This window comes from Hippoglossus stenolepis, chromosome 4 (genome assembly GCF_022539355.2).
Source record: "Hippoglossus stenolepis isolate QCI-W04-F060 chromosome 4, HSTE1.2, whole genome shotgun sequence".
Taxonomy (NCBI): Eukaryota; Metazoa; Chordata; class Actinopteri; order Pleuronectiformes; family Pleuronectidae; genus Hippoglossus; species Hippoglossus stenolepis.
Window position 1 is genome coordinate 12,188,012 of NC_061486.1, and position 21,963 is coordinate 12,209,974.

At 39.9% G+C, this 21,963-nt stretch overlaps 1 protein-coding gene across 2 annotated transcripts; it reads left to right on the forward strand.

The window, feature by feature from the left end:
- The first annotated feature begins 2,619 nt into the window (after window positions 1-2,619).
- Window positions 2,620-21,963, forward strand: ttc12 (tetratricopeptide repeat domain 12). Of its 2 annotated transcripts, XM_035155406.2 has the most exons (21): window positions 2,620-2,912; window positions 3,612-3,766; window positions 4,032-4,053; window positions 6,167-6,244; window positions 6,362-6,483; window positions 7,075-7,134; window positions 7,635-7,706; window positions 7,936-7,996; window positions 8,527-8,715; window positions 11,015-11,084; window positions 12,469-12,557; window positions 12,963-13,131; window positions 13,723-13,818; window positions 15,891-15,954; window positions 16,039-16,173; window positions 16,327-16,419; window positions 16,620-16,688; window positions 19,388-19,489; window positions 20,266-20,365; window positions 20,567-20,795; window positions 21,819-21,963. In XM_035155406.2, the coding sequence occupies exons 1-21, from the start codon at window positions 2,861-2,863 to the stop codon at window positions 21,889-21,891; spliced, it is 2,100 nt and encodes a 699-aa protein (XP_035011297.1). In that variant the 5' UTR covers window positions 2,620-2,860; the 3' UTR covers window positions 21,892-21,963. The 2 variants fall into 2 exon arrangements, with proteins under 2 accessions (XP_035011297.1, XP_035011296.1); XM_035155405.2 differs by lacking the exon at window positions 21,819-21,963 and having other exon boundaries at window positions 20,567-21,313.

Sequence of the window (21,963 nt, forward strand, 5' to 3'; positions counted from 1 at the left end):
TACAGGCCAAGACCAAGTTCACTACAATATTGTTCTTTAATTCTTGTTTCTATTTGCATTCACCTAGATGTTAAGGTGAATGCATTTTTTGTAGTTCTAAATCACAACACTATTTGTTTGGGGATTTATTCAACATTTTTGTTCTATACATTTCAAGTCAGTTTATGTATATTTTTTTTATTTATTTGTTTTTTGCATTTCAGAAAATGTTCAGTCCATTAAAAAAGCAAACTAAATGGTTTTAGTTTGCAATTTAACCAATAGAAATGGTGGAAAATGGCCCTTTTCCTCTTCTGAATCTTTACTTTTCACTTCAACAAGGCAAAAAATGTGATGAACTGATAGCTGCAGCACTAGTTCTTTTACCGTAGTCAAATTCTAATTCCAAAATGTATGTTTCCTGTTGAAAAGACACCGTCCAGTATATGTCTGTTAAACCGTCACGTTTACCAGAGTGGCATTAAAAGTTTTCAGAACAACACAGTCTAACCACAAACTACATTCTGTCTCACAGTGCACTTCTGAAGTTGGGAGTTGAACTTCTGAGATAGCCTCAGAAGAAAGACTGGAGCCATGGGCAGATTTAGCGTGCAAAGGCAGATAAAGAGAGAGAGCGTTTAATCAATGACAGCATTGTGCTGCAAGTGTATGTCATCCTCTGAGGCATGACACTGTGGCATCCGCGGCACTCAGAGTCTGGACACGGAAAATCCCATCTGTGAGCCATCGGACCGAAATAACTCGAAGCGTCCAGTCCTCCCTTCAATCAACACGTTCTGCACCGTAGTAGGCTTTATTAACAGTTGTCATGCACAATGAAGTCTGGTAATTATTCTGACACAATGCATTAACAGCATCAGGAGACTTCCTTTTAAAGCAATTATCTATTTCTGGTCACATCTAGAAGTGGTCTTTTCTCTGATGCTTTAATGTTTGAGTGCTCATCACAGTCCTCATCATTTTTAGGACTGTCCTCTCTGTGCACGTTTCTTCACGATTGAGTTCTTGGTGGCGGAAAACGTCCCTGTCTGCTGTTTAAAGAATTTTTCAAAAACCTACCACCGTGGAAAGTGTGACATGTAAGCACAGTAATCGTTCACTTGATAGAGACTCAAAATAACTTAGAAGAGCAAGTGAGGAAACCAGTGTTTCCATGGACGGTCTTTCATCTTTATGAGCTTTCTGTGAATGTGAGAAGAAACAGCTTTATTGTCTGTGGTTGTTGTTGACTGGAATGTAGCTGGGCATCTGGAATGAGGTCAATGCCCCCATTCCTCTTCGGGACAGTCAATGGGGCCCAGTCGTGCAAAGTGAACGAAACACTGGAAATAATAAATAATAGCATACTGCATCAGAGCGTTGTATCCATACATATAATAGCAGAACTGTTCTAATCTATGGAATTATGTAGGATGTAGGATACAAGACAATTGAGAATTCTGATTTCAAGGAAAATAATGTTAAAAATGTAAATTGTAATTATGCAGCATGCAGGGATATTCACATACAGAAAAAATATATTTCCTAGATTACTTACCTGACCTGTTAATTCTCCAACATATTGCTAACATATAGCATTAGAGCCAAATCTTTTACTTTTCACCCGCTGTTTTGCCAACATGTTGATAAATTGAACATGAATTTGCCCTGCATGTCCCCTAAGGCCTTGCAGCAAAAACCCCAGATAGGCACTAACAGCTGACAGCCATATTTGGGATGCCTGCGTGTCACACCATGGAAGCCTTTTCAAATTTGGGTGACATCTGATTGGAAGATCAGACCCTGCTGCAGCTGTACTGCAGCTCAACGTGGGCTTGTGTCTCAGCTCATACCTCCACAACAACGCCATTAGCTGTTTTATGTTGACAGCCGGCAATTTGTGTGAAAATACCACTTCACATTCGAGAACACCTTCTGTCATCACGTTGTATTCTCAACAGACCGGGAAGTTATGGTAGTCGCAAAGTTGCACTGGTTACTAAATATGCAATTATAATATTCTTATTGTTCGTGTGTCAACTTTCGAAAACAATTTGAAATGATAAAAACCCCAAAAGTATCAAATTGAGCTGTTCTTTGTTCTTTTGATGTTAATGGCTTAATTCATTAAAGGTGCATTATGAACAAATAAATACTTACATCCGTTATTTAATATTCAAATGCAGAATCCATTGTGCAAATTCTTCCTGTTTTCATTACACTCACCTTATATATGTATTTCTTCAATGTAGAAAAGTCACCTCTTACTCCTTCCTAAAGTTATTGCAACACTGAATGTTCATCCGCTGTGTTAATGAGAATCTGTGATTTGTTTGAGCTCGGCTGTGTGTCTTTTGTATCATTTACCACAGAGAGGCAGTGTTGAGCCATAACTGAGACAAAAGTGAGGAGGGAGTTCAAACTGTTGGAGTCTGATAACAAGAGACAAACGTTTGCAGGAGATTGGGCCTTTCTGCACATAAGTGAAAGCACAGTAAGGATACACAGAATGCATGTGCATAAATATGAGCCCCCTAAAAACATGTAACTTGCTTTCACGGAGAACTCAAAACTCACAATGCGCGTATGACAACAAAGTTTTAAAAGATTTATTCTGATTATCTTTTGTTTGAAACAACAGTTCGATTCCTTCAAGTTCAACAAATATTTCGTGATCATCTTCTACGAAATACTGTCGCAGAGAGACAACTCTGCGCGGTTTCGGCTTTTTCTTTACTGGACTTACGAGCGGGCCCTGAAGGCATCGCGTCACCATGGTAACTGCACGCCGCAAACTTGCGAGGCTAAATTCAGCGCTAGCTAACACGACGAAGGGCTAATTAGCTTATTTAATAACAAAAACAGGAAGTACGAACACAAGATGGAGAAAGTTGAGGACGTCGAGAGGTTTTTGAAGAATGTTGACAAAATAAGTGAGTAAAATAGTTATTTTTCAGCTTGTTAGCATTGGTTAAACAGGCAGAAGGTTCAATGTACCATATAGATTTACTTAGTAAAAAGTGAACGGAAGAGATATTATAAACTTCACAATCAGGTGTTATTTCCATCTATAGCGAATAAAGAGACAGTTATTATTAATGTTATTAAGTTATTATTATTATATTAAGTACTATTTTGTTTTCCGAATGATGTCCTCTTTCATGAAATTGTTGAAAATGTAATATGCTATGGAGTAGATTGAATATTGTAAATATATAACATTTAATCAATATATAATATATAGGACTGGGCATTAGTCGACCCACATAATCCATCAACTGCATTTGTCAAGCAAGATGTACAAACCTTTGTTGATTCCAGCTACTAAAATGTAAAGATTTGATTCTTTTTGTGATCATACATGATGATGAAGTGGATATATCTGGGTTTATACTGTCCGTCAAACATTTAAAGACTTTATTTAGGAATGAAGGGGAGTTGTTTTTGCTATTTTTTCTATGTCTTCTAGATTAAAAGATAAACTGATTAATCAAGAAAAATGGACAGATGAAACAATAGTTATAGTCTTAGCTCGCTGTAGAAAAAGTTAATACACAATGTTGGCTGTATGAAATGTACGGATGTTGAATTGAAGTTTGTAAATAGTGGAATAAAGCACAAATTCTTCTCAGGTGAGCTGGTGAAGGAACTCAAATCTTCTGATGCTAAAGTCCAGCAAGAGGCGATGGAGGAAGCTGATTGCTACATTGCTGCCTTGGATGAACCCTGCAGGACAAAAGTCAACAAGACTAAAATCAACACAAACCCACCACTCCAGCCTTCCTTTGTAAAGACACACAAAGTCATCCACACACCCGCTCTCACTCTGTCTGCCTCCGTCTTTCTCACTCTTTCTCTACCTCTTTCTATTTGTTTGTTTGTCTGTCTTTCGTTTTCTCTCACTGTCTCCGTCCGTCAAGCACATTTTAACAACCAACAACTTGTTGTGGTGTTGTTTACTTTGCCCCTTTTTGTCCTGTAGAAATGACAAGGTGACTAGGGAGGGGCTTTTCTTCTTAACATTTTGCAATGTTTTTTCCCCTGTTTTACAGGGTCTGCAGAATGAAAGTCCAGGTGAGCCACAATGAAAACAAGTCAATGTTTTTGTCCCTTGCGATGAATTGAGTGTGTTCTTATTGATCATGGTAAGCTTCATTGATTAACAGAATACAGCAAAGAACTTAACTTAACCTTCAAAATATATCTTTAAATGTTGTAAAGATGCTGTATAAAAGATGCTTTTTCGCTGAATGATGTGCTTCACTACACTGCTCAAGGCAGCTGTAAAACATGCAGTCCGTTTCACTTCTGGTTCCAGCAGCAAGTGTGAATATCACTGGCCTTGATTGTGGAGCAGCCTGTGCTGTCTTACGTCAAATCAGTCTTTCTGAACAATAAGGTGGAGGTTTTCTTTAGCCTCCAATTCCTCCACTACAGAGGATTACTTCAGGGTTGTAGTTTCTCATAACGTTTGAGCCCTTTTTATGTAGCCGCACAGAAGTTTACTGCAGATGTGACAATAAGGTTTTTTAATCAACTGTGCTTATTTGACAGGTTGGTGACTCACCATGTGCTATTGTAGGGGAAGAGATGCAGTGTAAAGTGTGTCCGTGGCATTAAAGTGGCCTGACCACGTCCTCAGCTGCTGTCCTGCTCAGACCAGTTCAGCTGCCACCTCATTTTGTGCTATTTTTGTTAGTTTATTTGGCAGAGGGTTGTTAAGAGCTTAAGGTTAATTCTTCACTCCCTTATGAAACCACCAAAATGCCACGGTGAGGAGTTTCCTGCTTTATAGAGGATGTAAATGATGGGTCATGATTGATTGGTTTTTCTTGATTCATTTGTCCAGAGGCCTTTTAACTATGCTTGTAGGAGACTTGTAGTGTTTGTTGCTCAGAGCACAATGTCATAGGTAAAATAAACATCAATGATGCTATAATAGCAGAAACTGCAAAAGCTTAAGATGTGATGTTGCAAGTCGCACCTCTTGATGGCGGCGGGATGATTAGAGCATTGCATCACGAGTTATCTCAGGTTCGTGGACATTTGCGGCCCCACTCTCACAAGAGTGGGGCTAAGGCTAAATTACCTGCAGGTTCTCCTCAGCCACAACCATTAGTGGCTGAGGTAGTTGGTGGCTATCTTCACTGTGGCTTTGTCAAGTTGTTTGAGTTCCAAACTAATTTTAAGCAGAAAATAGGGTTGATGGGCCTACGTAGCTGATTGTGATGGGGTGTAAGGCACTTTGTGCTTCTGGATAAAACTACCAAGTCTGGTAGAGCAATGTCACTGCCAACTACTCTGGAGAGACAAGTCTCCTCTTCAGGTCCACTTGCATCTCCCAATCAGAAGCACAATGCAAAATGGAGGAGGAATTCTTGGCTGTTGTTGGTGCTGTAAGAGCTTTGTCTCCTTCCCTCCGGTAAACTGGTAATTTGGGTAATGATGCCTGGTGTTTGTTGGCTTTGATCCTCCGCAGGTAGAAACACTCAAACACTGGACCATGTGGCAAAGGCCATGGAAATAGGAACCACCTCTACATTGGTGTGGAGTACATTTAAACACTGAGAAGTTGCTGTGGTAATCTTAAAAGTTGGTATTCAACTTTTTTCATAATATCTCATTTTGCGCACGTCCTAATCGACTCAGCTCCTTGAATGGGGTATTCTGTATAAAAATAACTTTTCATCAAAAGCAACACTTTTCAATTCTCCCTGAAGTAAAACTCATCAATAAATGAAAATGAAAATGCATTAAACCTTTCACACCTACAGTATGTATGTGAAAACACCACCAACAACACATCAAACATTTAATTCTCAAAGAGACAGAGAGAGAAAAAGTAATTATATGCTTGAGACTGAGGAGACAGCAAAATTGTTTTTCCAAATTACCTCCAATTGATATCTATTAAATATCTGTCTTTTGGGAGAATAGTCTAGCAATAACACACAGAAGGTTCCCTGTGGGGATGACTTTCAAAACCTAATTCAAAAACTGCTTTTGTAGCCTCAGTTGGGTAAGTTGATGTTTGCATTTCACTTATTTAAAATGTGTGACAGAAATCTACCAAGGGGAAACTTTCAGTCCATCTGCAATGCGTAATATTGCCTGATGAGACATGCCCTTACAATTCCCTCATTTTCTTATGTAGCACTTATGCTTCAGACTTTTTTTTATTGACCAGGGAGTTTCATGAAGCTCATGGAGAGAGATGCCGAAGACAGGAGAGTGAAGCGAATTGCTAAAGAGAAAAAGGCAACTGGTGAGGGATTCCCTGTCCTTTAAAGATGCTGTTTGATGTGAATAGCGTGTTGTAATTTGTGCTCTGTTGGGCTAACAACACATCATTTCAATTGCTGTACTGTTTGAATCCCTGCAGCACTCAAAGACAAGGGGAATGAAGCCTATGCCCAAAAAGACTATGAAAGTGCTGTGAAGTATTACAGTGATGGTCTGGCTGAGCTACGGGACATGCAGCAGCTGTACACCAACCGAGCACAAGTATCGTCTATGTTTCTATGTTTTTCATTTTATTAATGATTTATCACGACATAATGAAGATTTGCCTTTAAAGAGGTCTATTGGCATTTTGAGGGCTACTATCTCTGGATTTCTAATTTCGATATTATTATGGCCACATGCAATTAATTAAACCATAAAATCAATATGTTAACAAACATCTTAAAATTCTGCTAATAATGCTACGGTGAGGCCAGAAATATTACCCCCATCAAGGGGGATATGTTTTCGCCCCAATCCATTTGTTCTGTGGTTTCTTTCTTTGTAAGCAACAAAAACTGTGGGATGAATTACCACAAAACTTAGTGAAAGGATGTGGGGCGGGTCATGAAAGAACCTATTCAATTTTGGTGCGGCTACGTATCAGGGGTCGGATCAAGGATCCCCCCCCCACCCCCTTTCTTTAACATTGCCAGATAGAATGTTTAAAAAAACAAACATTTTAAATGATTTCCATAAGAATAACTCAAGGATCTTTATGAAATGGGACTTGGTAGATCGAGGTATGTGCTCTACAGATGCCATTCTATGTTTGTCTGTTTTTGATTCTGTCCTACGTCTAAATCCACCTAGGCCTACATCAAGCTGGGAAAGTACAAGGAGGCCATCAGTGACTGTGAATGGGCTCTGAAGGTAAGGCCTGTGCCAGGAACTTGGGTCAGTCAGCTGCTGCCTCATTTGTCAAAGTGGCTTCTGAGGCATTGTTCTTTGTGGACCTTGGACCTCAGGGGACATGTGTGGTAGGAAAATGGGATGGATGTGTGAATGGTGGGCGATGCTTGGTCCTGTACTGCACTCAGGATATGGGTCAACAGTGGTGCAAAAAATGTTCTGTCGGGAAAATTGTGATGTGAATTGAACATTCAAGTGGATGAAAATGAATAGTGGTTATGAGTCATAGAGTTGTAGGATTGCATTGAAAAAAATAGTTTTGGATAATGAATAGTTCAATGAAGGAACTTTTCCAAAGATTTTCTGTAATAACTCCACCATCACCAAGCTTTGAAATTCAGAATATTTCTTCCTCACTATCCTGGTGTTATCGATGCAAAATGTTTAATCACCATATGCAGATGCGGTGCTGATGAAGTGCTTTGATTAATACACCCCCATGATCATTTTCTCTCTACCAGTGTAACGAGAGGTGCATTAAGGCTTTTGTGCACATGGGCAGAGCATATCTGGAACTGAAGAATTATAATGAGGTGAGTATAATTATAGCTTATTATATCTCATCACACCTGTTTTTTAAACATATTGCTCCCTACACTTGGCGCAATGTGCGTCATAGTTTTGAATATACCACACTGTTGTGCTGAGATACTGCAGACTTGTGGAGCGGCAAGGATCCTATTGATTTTCATTGGTCGAGGAGAGACCAATGAAGCACATTATATACAACCACTGACGAACCAATCTTTTTCTCTTTTTCAGTCAAGGCACTTCTTTGAAAAGATAATGGAAATTGAACCTGGAATGGAGAAGATGGTAAAAGGTAAGGGAAAATGCTTTTTTATTTCAGGGGTGAGGTCGGGAAACCTTTGTATGTATGTTCTCATGAGAATTTGGCTTTATATAAAACCACATTTTAAGTTTTGGTGCCATATATGCCACACAAATCCGTTTAAATTATATAGAGGCTCTCTCTTGTTTGTTGTCAGTGATGCTGCCTCGCTGACTGCAGCCCATTTAATGGCATGACACGCTTTCATGACAACCTAGAGCTTGTCAAAAAAGGACATCGTATTTTCTCCCCGATGTAATTATATTTTGTCCTTCATTTTTTTTTTTTTATGATTCACCCAAATAAAAACATTGAAAAGGTACTCTCTACAAAATTTGTATTTGGTCAGAAACAATCTATCCTACAGTTATTTACTCAGGGTGGCTGCTCAGTTTACTTTTTCAGTTCAGTTTTTTTTGTCACAGTGCAACTACAGTTACTGCCATGGAATAAATTTCTGTCAGAACAGTCCGCCTCTTTTCTTCTTCCTTCTTTTTATCTCCTTTGTTTTCTCCGTGCAGAATACCTGACCCAGGTAGATTTGGAAGAGAAGAGAGAGACTCGGGAAACGAATGCAAAGCTAGAGTTTGACAAGGGAGAGGGGAAGGGGACAACCGTGCCTCAGTTGCTGGAGAATCTGTCAAGGCCCGACCAGACTCCCCTCTTCTACTGCGGAGGATTGGAGATTCTGTTGCGAGCAGTTACTGACTGTGAGTGATCCTCTGGGAGAAGCCTCACACAATTACCTTTCTCCTCTAATCTCTTTGTGCCACTCTTTCCTCAATAACCTGCTCCACTAGTCTACAAATACACGATTTCTTTGGGCCTGAAACGAGTGCGAAAGAGCAACAAGCGAGGTTAAGAGGACTTGAAGGAGATGAAGAGATGCAGATCTTACGGACTCTCTGCAGACATCAGGGCATAAGGCGACAGAAACAAATTAATTTGCTGCTATTTATCATTCAATGACAATCGTGCCCCATTTGCTGCCTTGTGAACAAAACCACGAAACCACAATAAAAGAGCAAAACCTCAGCACTGCCACTATATAAAAATAGGTACATACACTGTTTCACAATGTAACACTGTGAAATGACATTTGCATAGAAGTGATGGTGGTGAGTGACATTTCTAAGGTTGACATGATTTGATCCGTGATCCGTCTCTGATCATCTCAATTAGAAGACTTACATGTTCCCAAGGCCTATAATTGCTGATGTAATGTGGTTACTGAACTGATGAGTGGACTATTTCTAAGCCAGCGGTGACACACGTAACATTGTTATGAATCATAAATATTTAAAAATAAAATGACTGATATCATTATACTTTACGAGCTCTTAGGCACAGAGCTGCGTAAGTATTGCGTTTGGAGTCAAGGGGGGAGAGCAGAGTGGAGGCTTATTATGGGATGATAGCAAACAATATTAAGCCTTCTGAAGTCATCACGGGTGCAATTTAATGAAACATCTGTGATGGCAGGTGTCTATTCCAAAACTTCAGAAGCATACCTGCACTCACTCCTGTCGGATTTGAAGTAGGAGTGCTAATGGTGGTATCTATCCATTCACTTTGTAGATTTATGACGGCCTGCCCTCGAACCCTCTAAATTATTGATGCGCATTATGGGTGTACCAATTCTCCAAAACCATAATTCGGTTCGTTTTTTGAGTTTCACACATTTAAAGTCAGCAAAATAACCAGAGTGCTCCCACACTGCTGAGTTGGATCTACCTGGCTTTTACCGCAGGTTAAATTAGAACAGATAAAGTCACATAACACACATTCATAGCAGGGTTTCAGCTACGTACACTTTATAGTTATTACCACGGCTGCTTCAGGATCAGGGCAGATGAACATTAGGCCCGGTTGCCTTGTATCATAAAAGTATAAAGAACACATAAAAGCGAATGAGGGCACACTACAACTGTTCATAGAAGTAGTACAACAAATAACAATGGGAGAAATGGTTGCAAAAGACAAACCATGTGTATTTGCTTTACCTTGGTTCTGGCATGGTGCTTGTTGCTCAAGGTTACTTTTCACACAGACTAAATCGCACTGTAAGAAGAATTGTGCTCTTGTGCTGTCAAAGTGAAACATTTGTAAGGCATGACGCATTTCACCTCATGCGCCCGTCTGATAGAAGTGGCATCAGGTTGAAAACTAACTGATAGTTTTTCACCAGGTCCTCTACTGAATGAAAAGAGGCCATAGTAGACAAGCAGCAGTTCTCCCCACCTCTGGCAGCTGCTGATATTTTTGTGAATGTTTTTGACCCAACAAACGACTTTGAAACTTCACACAGCTAATAAAACTCATTTTTAGCTACTGCCATGAGGCAGAAATTGCAGCTTTTTCTAAAAACAGCTCCAATGTAACAATTTATCAAGGTGAATGGCGCTCTCAGCAGTATTTATGTAGCTATACATCAGCTAAGAAAGAAGTTGTGAAGAAGAAGTTCTGACATGTTACATCACGTTGCTCCCCCAATACAAACCATATATAACTGCAGATCACATAGTTTAGGAAGTAATGGACTGAACTGTCTCTATATTTGTTTTGACTTGTCCTTTTTGTATTTGTTGCATTTGCTGTCCTCCGCAGAATGGAAAACAAATCTTATCCAGTTGCTCTTTTTCTTCATTTGGATGAATCCAAGTTAACCCATGATATAACGCCTGTCTCACGGTGCCAGTCAACTGAAAAGGGCATCACTTACATAACTCACAACTGAAAGGATCTCAGCAGGGCTGTCATTACAAACTTTCACCCCTGAAAGTACTACCTCGCTGCTCTGCTCTACTTTCTGCATTCTCCAGCTGAAAACACCTGTACTTGAGCCTCTCAGCATATTTTATTGATTTTCTTCTCTCCTACCTTTGACTGTAAACAAGGCAAGCTAAACTAATAGAGAGGGCTGTTGTGTTTCCCTCAAACCTCAAGGCTACACGCTGTTGATATATTGTTTCCTGTCCTCTTACACTATCTCCTGTTCTCCTCTAACAGGTACTGGCCAGACCCTTTTCAGACTGAACAATGGCTTTAGTATCATCGGCAGCAATGACTTAGTGAGGAGGTAAGGGGACCAGAGGGAGAGGTAGATGTCAGCCCACAGAGGAGCTCTGACAGATTGGACCCAGAGACGGGGGCATACAGAGACAATGATGGCCTAAACCAAAGCGATCATTCTCTGCCCTCTCTCTGTCTGCTTGTTTGTGTGATCGCCCAGAGAGGGAAACGATGATCACACTGGAGATTGAGATGAGTGCCGAAATGAGCATAGGCTCTGTGTTTTGTCCTGAAAGAGCGAGTGTTTAGCACAAGATACCAATTATGACTCCCTCATGTCATCTCAGTGAGGCTATTATTAACTTGCCACATACTTGCTGCCCATTGTTAGCAGTGTTATTATTCAAGTTAGAACATAATGTGGGGGAAGTAGAGTGCAAAGACAAAAATAAAGAGTGCAAAGAAATTGAAGTCTGAGCTTGATGAAAGCACAATAAGGATACTGTTATAAGGAAGATGATCCAATGGAAAGCTCTGTGAGCCATGGAGCAAAGAAGGCTGAGCCACTGCTGCCACCAAACTCAACACACGAAAAATTACAGAAAAGAAAAATGTAACAATAAAAAAGATTTTGTTGAGATGACTAATTACCTTCACCAAGGAGGTTATGTTTTCACCCCTGTCCATTTGTGAGTTGTTCGGTAGGATTACGCAAAAAAAAAAAGAAAGAAAAGAGATTCACACAAATTGAGTGGAAAGATGTAACATGGGCCAAGAAAGAACCCACTTCAAATTTTGGGGGAGACTTGGATCGAGTGTTGGATCCAGGAATTTGTTTTATTATTTTCTTTAAAATTGCAAGATAAGGCATTTTTTGACACTTTTACCAATTTTCGAGAGAATAAGGCATGGATCTTAATGAAAAAAAAATCGGGCACATTCAGGGAACTGATCGGTGGTTTGGATTGATTACATTAATGGGACTGTTGGGCCTTGGCAGTGGTGTGTGCTATACTGAGTTCTATTCTAGTTCGTAAATTCTTAAAAACCTCACATACAGAGACAAAAACAACATAAACCTTCAGGAAACAAGTTACAGTGATGTGTCAATTGCAAACGCCTCAAGCGGAAACATATATATTATCATGTGACAGGTGACACAAGTTACAGACTCCATCTAGCATCAGTGCCAGAACACGCAACGCCCATAAACCCCCCAAATATCTATATGAAATGCTGTGGCATCTGCTCGCTGTCTGATTTGACCATAAAGTGCATATTATCAACATTTGTCATGTGTTACATACTGACTGTTGTTGAGACACATTGTTGTAGACACACTTTTTGTGTACTGTTTTCATTATGCGACAACACACTGCTTCAGTTTGATTTGTATTCTGTCAGTTAGAGGAAAACAAGAACGGCAAAGATCGAGTTTCTTTTTTCCACAGTTGCCTGTTGCAGAAAACAGTGGATGCACACAGTCGGGACTTATGTGTGTCTGTTCTGAGATTGTGGAGGGCTCTTTGTTGTGGAAATGGTTTGTAGATCATCCAGTTACTCTTCATTTTCCGACTTGGTTTCTGTGTTACATTTGGCTCTCATTGATTTAGCAGAAAACAGAGGAAGGAATTAAATATGATCCTCTATTTGGGCACTGAGTCCTCACTGCACAGCTTGACTGTGTGATACTAAATCCTTTTCTCGGATCATGCTTTTATTTGTTGTTAAATCACACGAGCCATTAAACCACACGAGCCATGGGGGCTGTAGCCAACATCTATTCACGCTGTCACAATTTCTTTACACAGCTATTAACAATGTGTGCATGTTGATATACGAGAACAACAAAGCATATATATATATATAGTACAGCAATGCAATGCTCATGTGGATGTGTGCACTGTGTCCACTTAGCTCATTCTCTGTTTTCCTTCGCTTTCAGATGAAAACCAGAAGATGTTGATGATGTGCCCAGTCACAAAACAGGCCACTGTTCACTTGTTAACATCAGAGCATGTTGCAGTACAGAATGAATGTCTGGCATTGCTGTGTTTGTACTCACACATGCCACATGGCAGACGTTTGGCTATTGACAGCCTGAATATGCACATGTAAGACATTTCTGTGTGTGTCATTCGATGCAACTGAAAACAGCATTAACATAGCTGGAATTAAAATGCCTTTCCGCTCTTCCAAACCCAGGAACAATGTAGGAACGCAATTATATATCATGAAGAGATTGTTGGCTTATTATTGAAACTTTTTGGAATCCTCCCGTCCCTAGTAGGTCTTTAAATATTTAGTATTTCAAATAATTTTCCTCCCTGATGAAATCATTGGAGGGGCTGTAGGTTATCACCGGGCCATACATTTTATAAGTTTATTGCTTTGTTACAAAGTTTAACAAATTACATTGGATGGCCTAAGGGATCTCTTATTAGCTTTATGTCTGATAGTATGTGAGCGGCAGCAGATTGGATTTTTAAAAAGTTAGAATTAATGAGTAATATTGTTGCTCGTTTTCTGTTATCACGATTATTGATCTCAAAGGTGGACACCTCCATTAAAACAAATATTAATTGAAATCGTGAAAAATACTCAACAAGAACATGCTGCTTTAGCTGACTCACACTTTCTCTGTGTTTCTCTTCTTTTCCATCTCTCATTCCTTATCTCGTTCTGCTCTTAATCTGCCTTTAAAGGTTGGTGAGGAACCTCATGGCGTGCATCTTACTGCCGAAGCAGCAGCAGGAGAACGCAGCGGTCAACATTCTGGAGAACTTTGCAACAGAAAAGAAGTATTACTGATAAACAGCCAAACAAACAAAAACACTCTCCTTACGCCATGAAAAATATTATTTATTTCTGGACAGGAAAATAAATTGCAGATACTCTACAGAACTCAGAATATGATCCACAAGACAGGCTGTTATCTTCCCATATTGTACAATATATTTATATTTTGAATTCACTCTCAAATCCACCCATGAGACAAGAGGTCTCCTGAGAAACAGGAAATGTGGCCTCTTTAATAAATCAACATGTGCTATACAAGTGTTAATGTCACTCAGAGGCAAAAGGCCACTTGGAAACCTGCTTCACTCTCTGGCGCCTCATAAAAACAGACATGAAAGGACGACCCAGGCTCTCGAACACAGCGGGAAATAAGTCGAGGTGTCAAGCAGTGAAATGGGGGAGATCAATTTTCACTGTGTATAGCTCAAAGAGAGTTACTCAACTCTCTATGCTCCTTCTTTTCTTCTCTTCATTGGGGAAGCTCAGCCAGGTCAATGTTAGGCTTTAGTGGATATTTATGTCTCAGTGAATATTGATTCGCATCCCACTACAACACCATTGCAATATTCCAACTATTTACCTTATTCTCAATAAGACATTATTTCGATTATGATATTTACATGAGTTGCTATTTGAAAATTCCATTCATATTTCCATTTACATGTTACAGAGCATAGCCCGATTAAGACTAACATCAACATTACGTCCTACTACTTTTTTACACTCAAACACAGGGCATGTATTATTAACCATTCAGTAACTGTTCTATGTTGATGTTGCAAAATGCTGTTGAAGACAGGACATTATAATAATGCGACCAAGTTCAGAATACTCTTAATACGTCTTAATTACGTCTCCCAAGGAAGTTATGTTTTCTGTTTGTTTATTTTGGATGTTTTTGTATGTATGGCTATTTTCATGTTATCTATCTATCAAGCTGTCTGCCCATCGCATGTATGTGATATCTCACTTATGCCCGTCAGAGAAATTCTTTTAATTTGGTAGAAATGTTCCCTTGAGGTCAAAGCTGAACTGACTAAATCGTGGTGGTCGCTGTGACAATTTTTACAATAATTCACAAGCTAATCTTGACAAGATTTCGCACAAATTTCTAATGAAATAATGAAGTGACAACATTTTATATCCAAAAGGACAAGTGTCAACTTTTTTCAACATTGCAAAATGATAAGGTTCTGCACAAAGTGTTGTTCTGTTAATTACTCATCACCTTAACTCAGGAACAGAAAGGGAAATTGTGAGCATATTTACTGCAACTTGACTGGTGGAGGCCGAGGCTGTTATAATACACTGGACTGCAGAACAGTGCAGGAACAAAGCAAATACATCTGCCTCTTATTGCCTGTGAAGTGGATGAGTGAGAAACTTCAGAGACGTGGCAATCAATGTGTTTTCACCTGAAGTGAAGTGCAATGTGGATGACTCAGACATTTTGTTTGTTTTACTGTGTAAAAGACCATATGGATCTGTGAGGGGTGTTAGATGCACTAGGCACTTATTTGCTCACAGTGGAAAGAGGCACCACTTATGTGTGGTTTACTTTCAAGCTTTTACCTGCTCAGATGACAGAGTTGTTGATTTGTTTGCTCTTCTCGCGCTGAGCAGTGAAGAACTTAAACTTCAGGTCGCTCATTGTGACTGTGTGCAGAATGTTGTGTATGTACTGGGGTTCGACTGATATGGCTTTTTTAGGGTCTATTCCAATACAGATTATTCACAATAGAGGAGGCAGATATGTCACAGATATGTCAAACAAATATTAATTTGCAGTACAGATTTAAAATATTGGCGGCTGAATACAATTTATTGGTTGCTTTTTGCGTGGTTCTCACCTGATGCATGTGGAACCAAACTAAAAGTTGCTCTTTGATTCCATACTAACTATTCCAATATTCATAAGAATGCTAAATATTGTATCTTATAATTGGCCAGACTGTTAATCAGTCAACCCCTAGTTTATACTACCTCTGTTCAATAGTGTGAATATGGACATACACTTTAACGCAGTGTGTCTGTCTGACATGTGCAACAGAAATGTGTTAATTTTTTCTTACAGATTTCACATTCAGTTAAGGAATGCGTTGACCGAGTCTGTCATTGTGCCATTTACATCAATACTGGTAAGATGTATAGGTATTTGTATACAGTGTGTGTGTGTGTGTGTTTTTTAAGGCAAATATACACACCTCTTTCTGATATTACAGAGAAGTATCAACAAGACCAATCGTCAGATCCTTCCACCACTGATGTCGGCCATTGGCTCTCTGGCTCGGGACGACGTCATCCATCACAAACTTGCTCATGATCCAGAGTGTTGGGACGCCTTTCCGGTTGCCATTGTTAGTATGATTACAGCCTCTGTTCAGAAAGGCACATGGTTAATCATTGAATCATTCATTTAGAGTTCGGGTGCTACAAGACAAAGAGTGTTAGACATAATAGTCTTGTACATTGTGTACATCTCATTCATTGAAGAATCTGTTTCATTGCAGAGGCAGTGCAGTGCACGTGAATACAAAGAGATCCTTTACCCCATGCTTGGATTGATCATCAACCTCTCAACTACACCTTCTCCGGTCATACAGGTGACACACATGACAACGGCTGTATTATGAGGACACTGTACTGCTAAAAAATAAACAGACTATAATATATTGTAAAAGACAATGGACCAGGGAAGCAGATGGAGTATTTGCGCCAGCCGTGATGTGTGATGTCACCTATTGAGGGGTGCCATGTATGTGAGAATTGCCTTGGTCACTTCTCTGTCCCTACCGTTTTGCAGGAGCATGCTGTTTCACTGTGTGGCTGCTGCCAAGGCCTGCTGAGCGACAGTGACGGGGGAGTTATCACTGTGAGTGAACTTTACTTCAGCTCGACTCTTTAGTGCTTAGATGGGTTCAAAAAAACATTCATGTAGGATTTAGAAACCCGAACACGCTCACATCATTAGTTAGGTTTTCAAGTTGGCCGATGTCTGATGGTTTGAAAAAAATGAAAAATAAAAAACACAACTTCGCTGATGATGCTTGCTGAAAATGTGTGTTTGTTCTCCAAACTTGTTTACGTCCTATAAAGCAAAAGCCATTTGTCCAGATAACTAGAAAAAAGACATTTGTCTTGAGCAACGAGCCTTTTCCAGGGCTTGTGAGCTCATTGGCAATGTGCCCCAAAAGGAAGTAACAGCAATTCACAATGTTCAGAGGATCCTGTGTATGTGTCATTACAGTTGATTAAAACTCCAGCTCTTGGTGCCGTTGCCTGTGCTAATGGCTGTTATGGCAGGTTCACACTGCCTATGCGAGGCCCTCAGAGCACCACACTTCCACCCATCTGTCTCTTTCTTCCTTTTTTAGTTCTTACTTGTTGGCTGGCTGGCAGCTTTTCTGTCTTGTCACCTGATGTCGTCACGGTTTTTGTATTTTCACAATTTGTTCTCTGCTCTTTTCTTAGCTTAGCTTACTTTTAGCTTTGTGCACTCACCAGCCTATTCAGGTGTGGTAAATGTTTTTGCAGAAAAATGCACAGTGTTACCGTCTCCATTTGTACTTCAATCAACTTTAATATCCCATTTCAAAGCAGAGAAGCTGGCTGGGACCTTGGAGCTTGACGTTCAGTGCAGAGAGTAATATCCTCTATGAAGGCCAAGTCACACAGCCATTTACTGTCACTGAGTTCAACGACAGGGTTTCCCTTCATCTCCATGAAAAGCTTTACTTCTCATTGTGAACTTGCACGACTCAGCCGTTGCACCTCACAGAGGTAAACCAGAGCTAAGTACTGTGACTCAAGATCACTCAGCTACTCCTTGAACTGGAGACTGCTGCTTTTAGAAGAAATGTGTGGTGGAAAAAAACAGCAGTCATTCCATGACCTTCCGAGAATGCAGACTCACTTGATGTGATAAATCAAAATCTCCTGGTTCGGGACTGACGACCCTGCTATACCTTTAACATTCTGTTTTGCAGGACACTCATTGCTGGGGCAACATCTGTGGCAAGACCACATATTTATGTATGTGTTATGCCTGTGGTTTCATTGCAGGTTAGACAGATTAACTGGAAATTTATTTTGGTGTCGTCTGGTGTTTTTTTCAAGATACAAGATTCAGGCTCTTATACTTAATTGCAACACAACTCAGTTGTTTGGAATTTGGAAGTTGTTTCGTGTGCCCACGACATGACAATAATCACAACATAACACATAACAAGAAAAGTAACGATAAACCTAACCCCCTCCCCATGAAAACAACACATCTGTGGATGTTAAATACAGAATAACTTGTTCCATCAGTAATCCACTCAGAGACAGTTCTTAAATTCTAAATGATAAATTCTCCTTACAGATGAGATTTCAGCTTCTTAGCTATTGGCTGCAAGAGTTGCCTGTGTAACATAGTCCAAACGGGGTCTAGTGAAAACTGCTTGTTGCTCACACAAACTCCACAGAGGAGGGATAAACTTAATTCAAATGGATTCATTCAACGTATTAGCAAGATTTTCAAGGCATATCGACACTTAACATTGTAATCAGGTCCCTGCAAAACAAGCACAATGGCTAGTCCTTTACGTCAATAAAAGAATCATTTTTATTTTTCTGGCAGTAACTACGCTGACACATAGTATTTTTGTTGACTGGATTGTGAACTGTACTGTATTCATGAATTGTCAGTGGGGCCGTATACAACCTGGAGACCAGAGGCTCCACATCCCTGTACTACATGGTCAGGGTTTATTGTTGGGACTAACCTTGTTTGTGCTATTCGGTGCTGGGTAGAGGCAGTACGGTGTGGTTCAATCAGAGCCTATTTTGTGAAAATGGCTGCTTCCTGCTGCTATGAACACAGCTGATGAGAGCAGTTCTACTACTCAACAGAAAGCTGAATTGGTTAAAGGGGAATATAATCTATCCCATGAGTTCTACATCGATCATTCCCTCAAATGAGTGATTTGTGCCCTCACTTAAAACTAATTCTCTCAAATTACTCATTTGTACTCTAAGTATACTCATTTCATTTGCTTCTATAGTTATTTGTCTGCTCAAACCACATGATTCATACCCTAAAATGACGCTCTTAGATTAGTGCAACAATGCGAAATTCTACACAAGCTGCCCGCAAAACAAAGCATGCAGTAATATGTGACCTTTCTCTAAATCTCATGCTTATATTTATGATTTGTTTTTATCGCCCTATATAATCCTTGAAAGGGTCATTACAATTTTATTTTAACTCTAACAGATATTCACACAACTCTCTCACCATTATTACAAGAAACTAACTACTGTAGTTGCTGCAGACACACTCTATAACGATTCATGCCTTGAAACATTCTTATTTTTCTATTCTCCACCTTTCTACTACCACAGCGCCTTTTGTTTTGTCTACAGTTTGATCTTTTTGTCCTTTTCACTTTGAGCTTTCTTTGTCCCATAGCTGTTGTCCCTTAATCTTGTGCTGTCCTTACCAATTTCTCATCTATCTGCCCTCTTCTACCTCTACTCCATTTTTGGTTATCTCCATTTATAATGCCAACATTCCTCTTTGTCCTGCAGAGAGCCACAGGTGTGCTGAGCACTGTCCTCCCTCAGTCCTCTGAGGCTGTGCAGCTTGTTATCCAGAGGGGTGTTGTTCGGACCATGTGTCAGCTGCTAAAGGTACATACTGAACACACTACAGCGTCCTTGAATAGGTCACTTGTATTTTATATGTGGGATTATGTTAATGATGTTTTGGTTACACCGATGAAGACCAGAGGCCCCTTCCAAAGCGTTCTCCTGCAGAATGTAGATTTCTTTGGCCAAGTGCACGGATAACAGGGTTCAACTCAGCTTTAGCTTAAAAAAAACCCAACACAAAGTAGCCTCTATAAATCAGAATAAATTGGCTTATGATTCTGCCTTTCCTCTCACTGCACCATCAGTCTGCTGTGACACACACACACAATGGAGTAAGGACCTCATCCTGTAACACTAATAAACGAATGGCACTCAGTAGAGCGCATACAGTCTCAACAGTCCATCTAGTTGCACTAAGTTCACACACTAATGGATTGTTCCCTTATCTCATCATCAGTTCCCTGAATGTGCCAGATTTTTTTCATTAAGATCAATGATCAACAGTTTTTAACCTGCTGTATTTTTTTTTTTTACAGTAACAGTAACATTAAGTGCTGCACATATGTAAAACTTACATCCCGTGCGTTGCGTTACTGATCTAAATGAAAAGACTTTCTGATGACCTGGCACATGTCTTCATGCACACCTAAACATTCACTGTTATAAAGTATGGAGATGAAAACTACCTTTATTCCGATGAGGTACTTTACTCATGATAATATTTCTGAATGTGATCACTTCATACATTGCATGACATGAATGTAAAGTGAGAGTTTGCAAACATGTCCAGGTTATTTTTGTGTTTGCTTACCCAGGGAGCAGGGCAGGATGCCACCAAATATGCCATTAAGACTCTGACAGTGTGCACTGCTGGCAGTCATTTGGCACGAGAGGAGCTGCTGAAGTCTGATAAAAGTGAGAAATGATTGACCTGTTTCCATCACTCTCACAGGCTCCCTCATTAGTCCATGAATATTATTTAAGGGTTGACCCAAAATGGAAATCAAGTGTGTGTTTGTGTCTACATTTACATGCATGTGTGTGTTGATATATGTTAATATATGTAATAGTGTCCTTCTCTTCCCTTTTTTGCTGTTCCTTAAATGTTCCACACAGAACTGTCCATCTTACGTCATCTGCTGGGTTCCAGCTGTGATGAGTTGGTGTTAGGAAATGCAGCCCTCTGTTTGGCCGACTGCCTTCAGTTGGAGGGAATTGCCAGCAATCTGCTGGGCACTGATATTGTGCTGCTGCTGCTACGCCATGCTGCAGGGGATGCAAAGAAGACGGCTGTGCAGCTAAATGCAGCGATTGCTCTGGCGACGCTGTGTCGGTCTGCGCCCAGGTGCCCCCTCAGCCCCACGACACACACCACACAGGCTGCTGATCACATTGTAGAAAGTAGTGAAGAAGCAGTGACAGGCTACAAGAAATGACAAATATATGTACACAACAAATGTGATCACAACAAATCATCCTACGACAGTCTTTAGGATGGTCAAGTTAGATGGGAGGTGCTTAAGCTTAAAGTGTCACAGCCAAGGGTTTGAATACATATTTAATATTTCAATATGACATTTCAGCTTTTACTTTTAAATATATCTGGGGGGAAAAATCACTGCAGTCATAATGGGGTAATGTACGTAAATTGATGAGAGGTTTTTGTTCCTATGCAACGGACAGTGGGTGCAAGCATTATTTTCCGGTTCTCTGCTTATTTTCTGTCCCATTTTTGTGATCACATTATCTAAAGAACTCCTAAAAAAATGTCTTCTGATTTGGTACAAACGTTAAGTTGGACTCAAGGATGAACTGATTAGATTCTGGTGGTCTAAGGTCTGAGGTCAAAGGTTAAGGTCCCAGTTCCTTCACGAAACTCTCTTTTGCCTTGTGAACACATTATCTTTAATATGCCTTGAGAGAATATTTTCAAAGGTCAAGGTCACTGTGGCCTCGTAAAACATATTTTTGGCCTCTTGAAAATTATATCTCAAGTCTGCCTTTAGGGAATTTCTTCAAAGTTTGACTGAAACTGCACTGGTTAGTGGAGCATACAACTGCAGGGCGGTAATTCTAGTTTTTTTTTAAATAAAAAACTGTGAAACTGTGTATACCCCACAGTACCACCTCTCAGATTATGTAATGCTAATTCGTAGTACCCATAATGATATAAACTAGCAGCAGGAAACATGTCTCTTTGTGCGGAGGAAGACATTTAGTTTAGCTTCAGGCTGTGAAGAGCTCTGCGCTGACTGTGTTGAGGTTGTGCTGATCTTTTGTTCCCAGGCTCATAAATTCACAAATTGTGGTTTCAATTGAATGCCAACCCACTGAATACACATTCACTGTGTTTTGTCTTCATTTCCAGACACAAGGAAAAAGTTCGAGAACTACACGGCTTTGAGGTCCTGCACTCCTGTGTGAAGCTCATCAACTCATGACAATCACGTGTTTTACACTCATTCCTGTCTTGTTCTCTTCCAACATTAACAAAATAAAAAACAAGAACACCA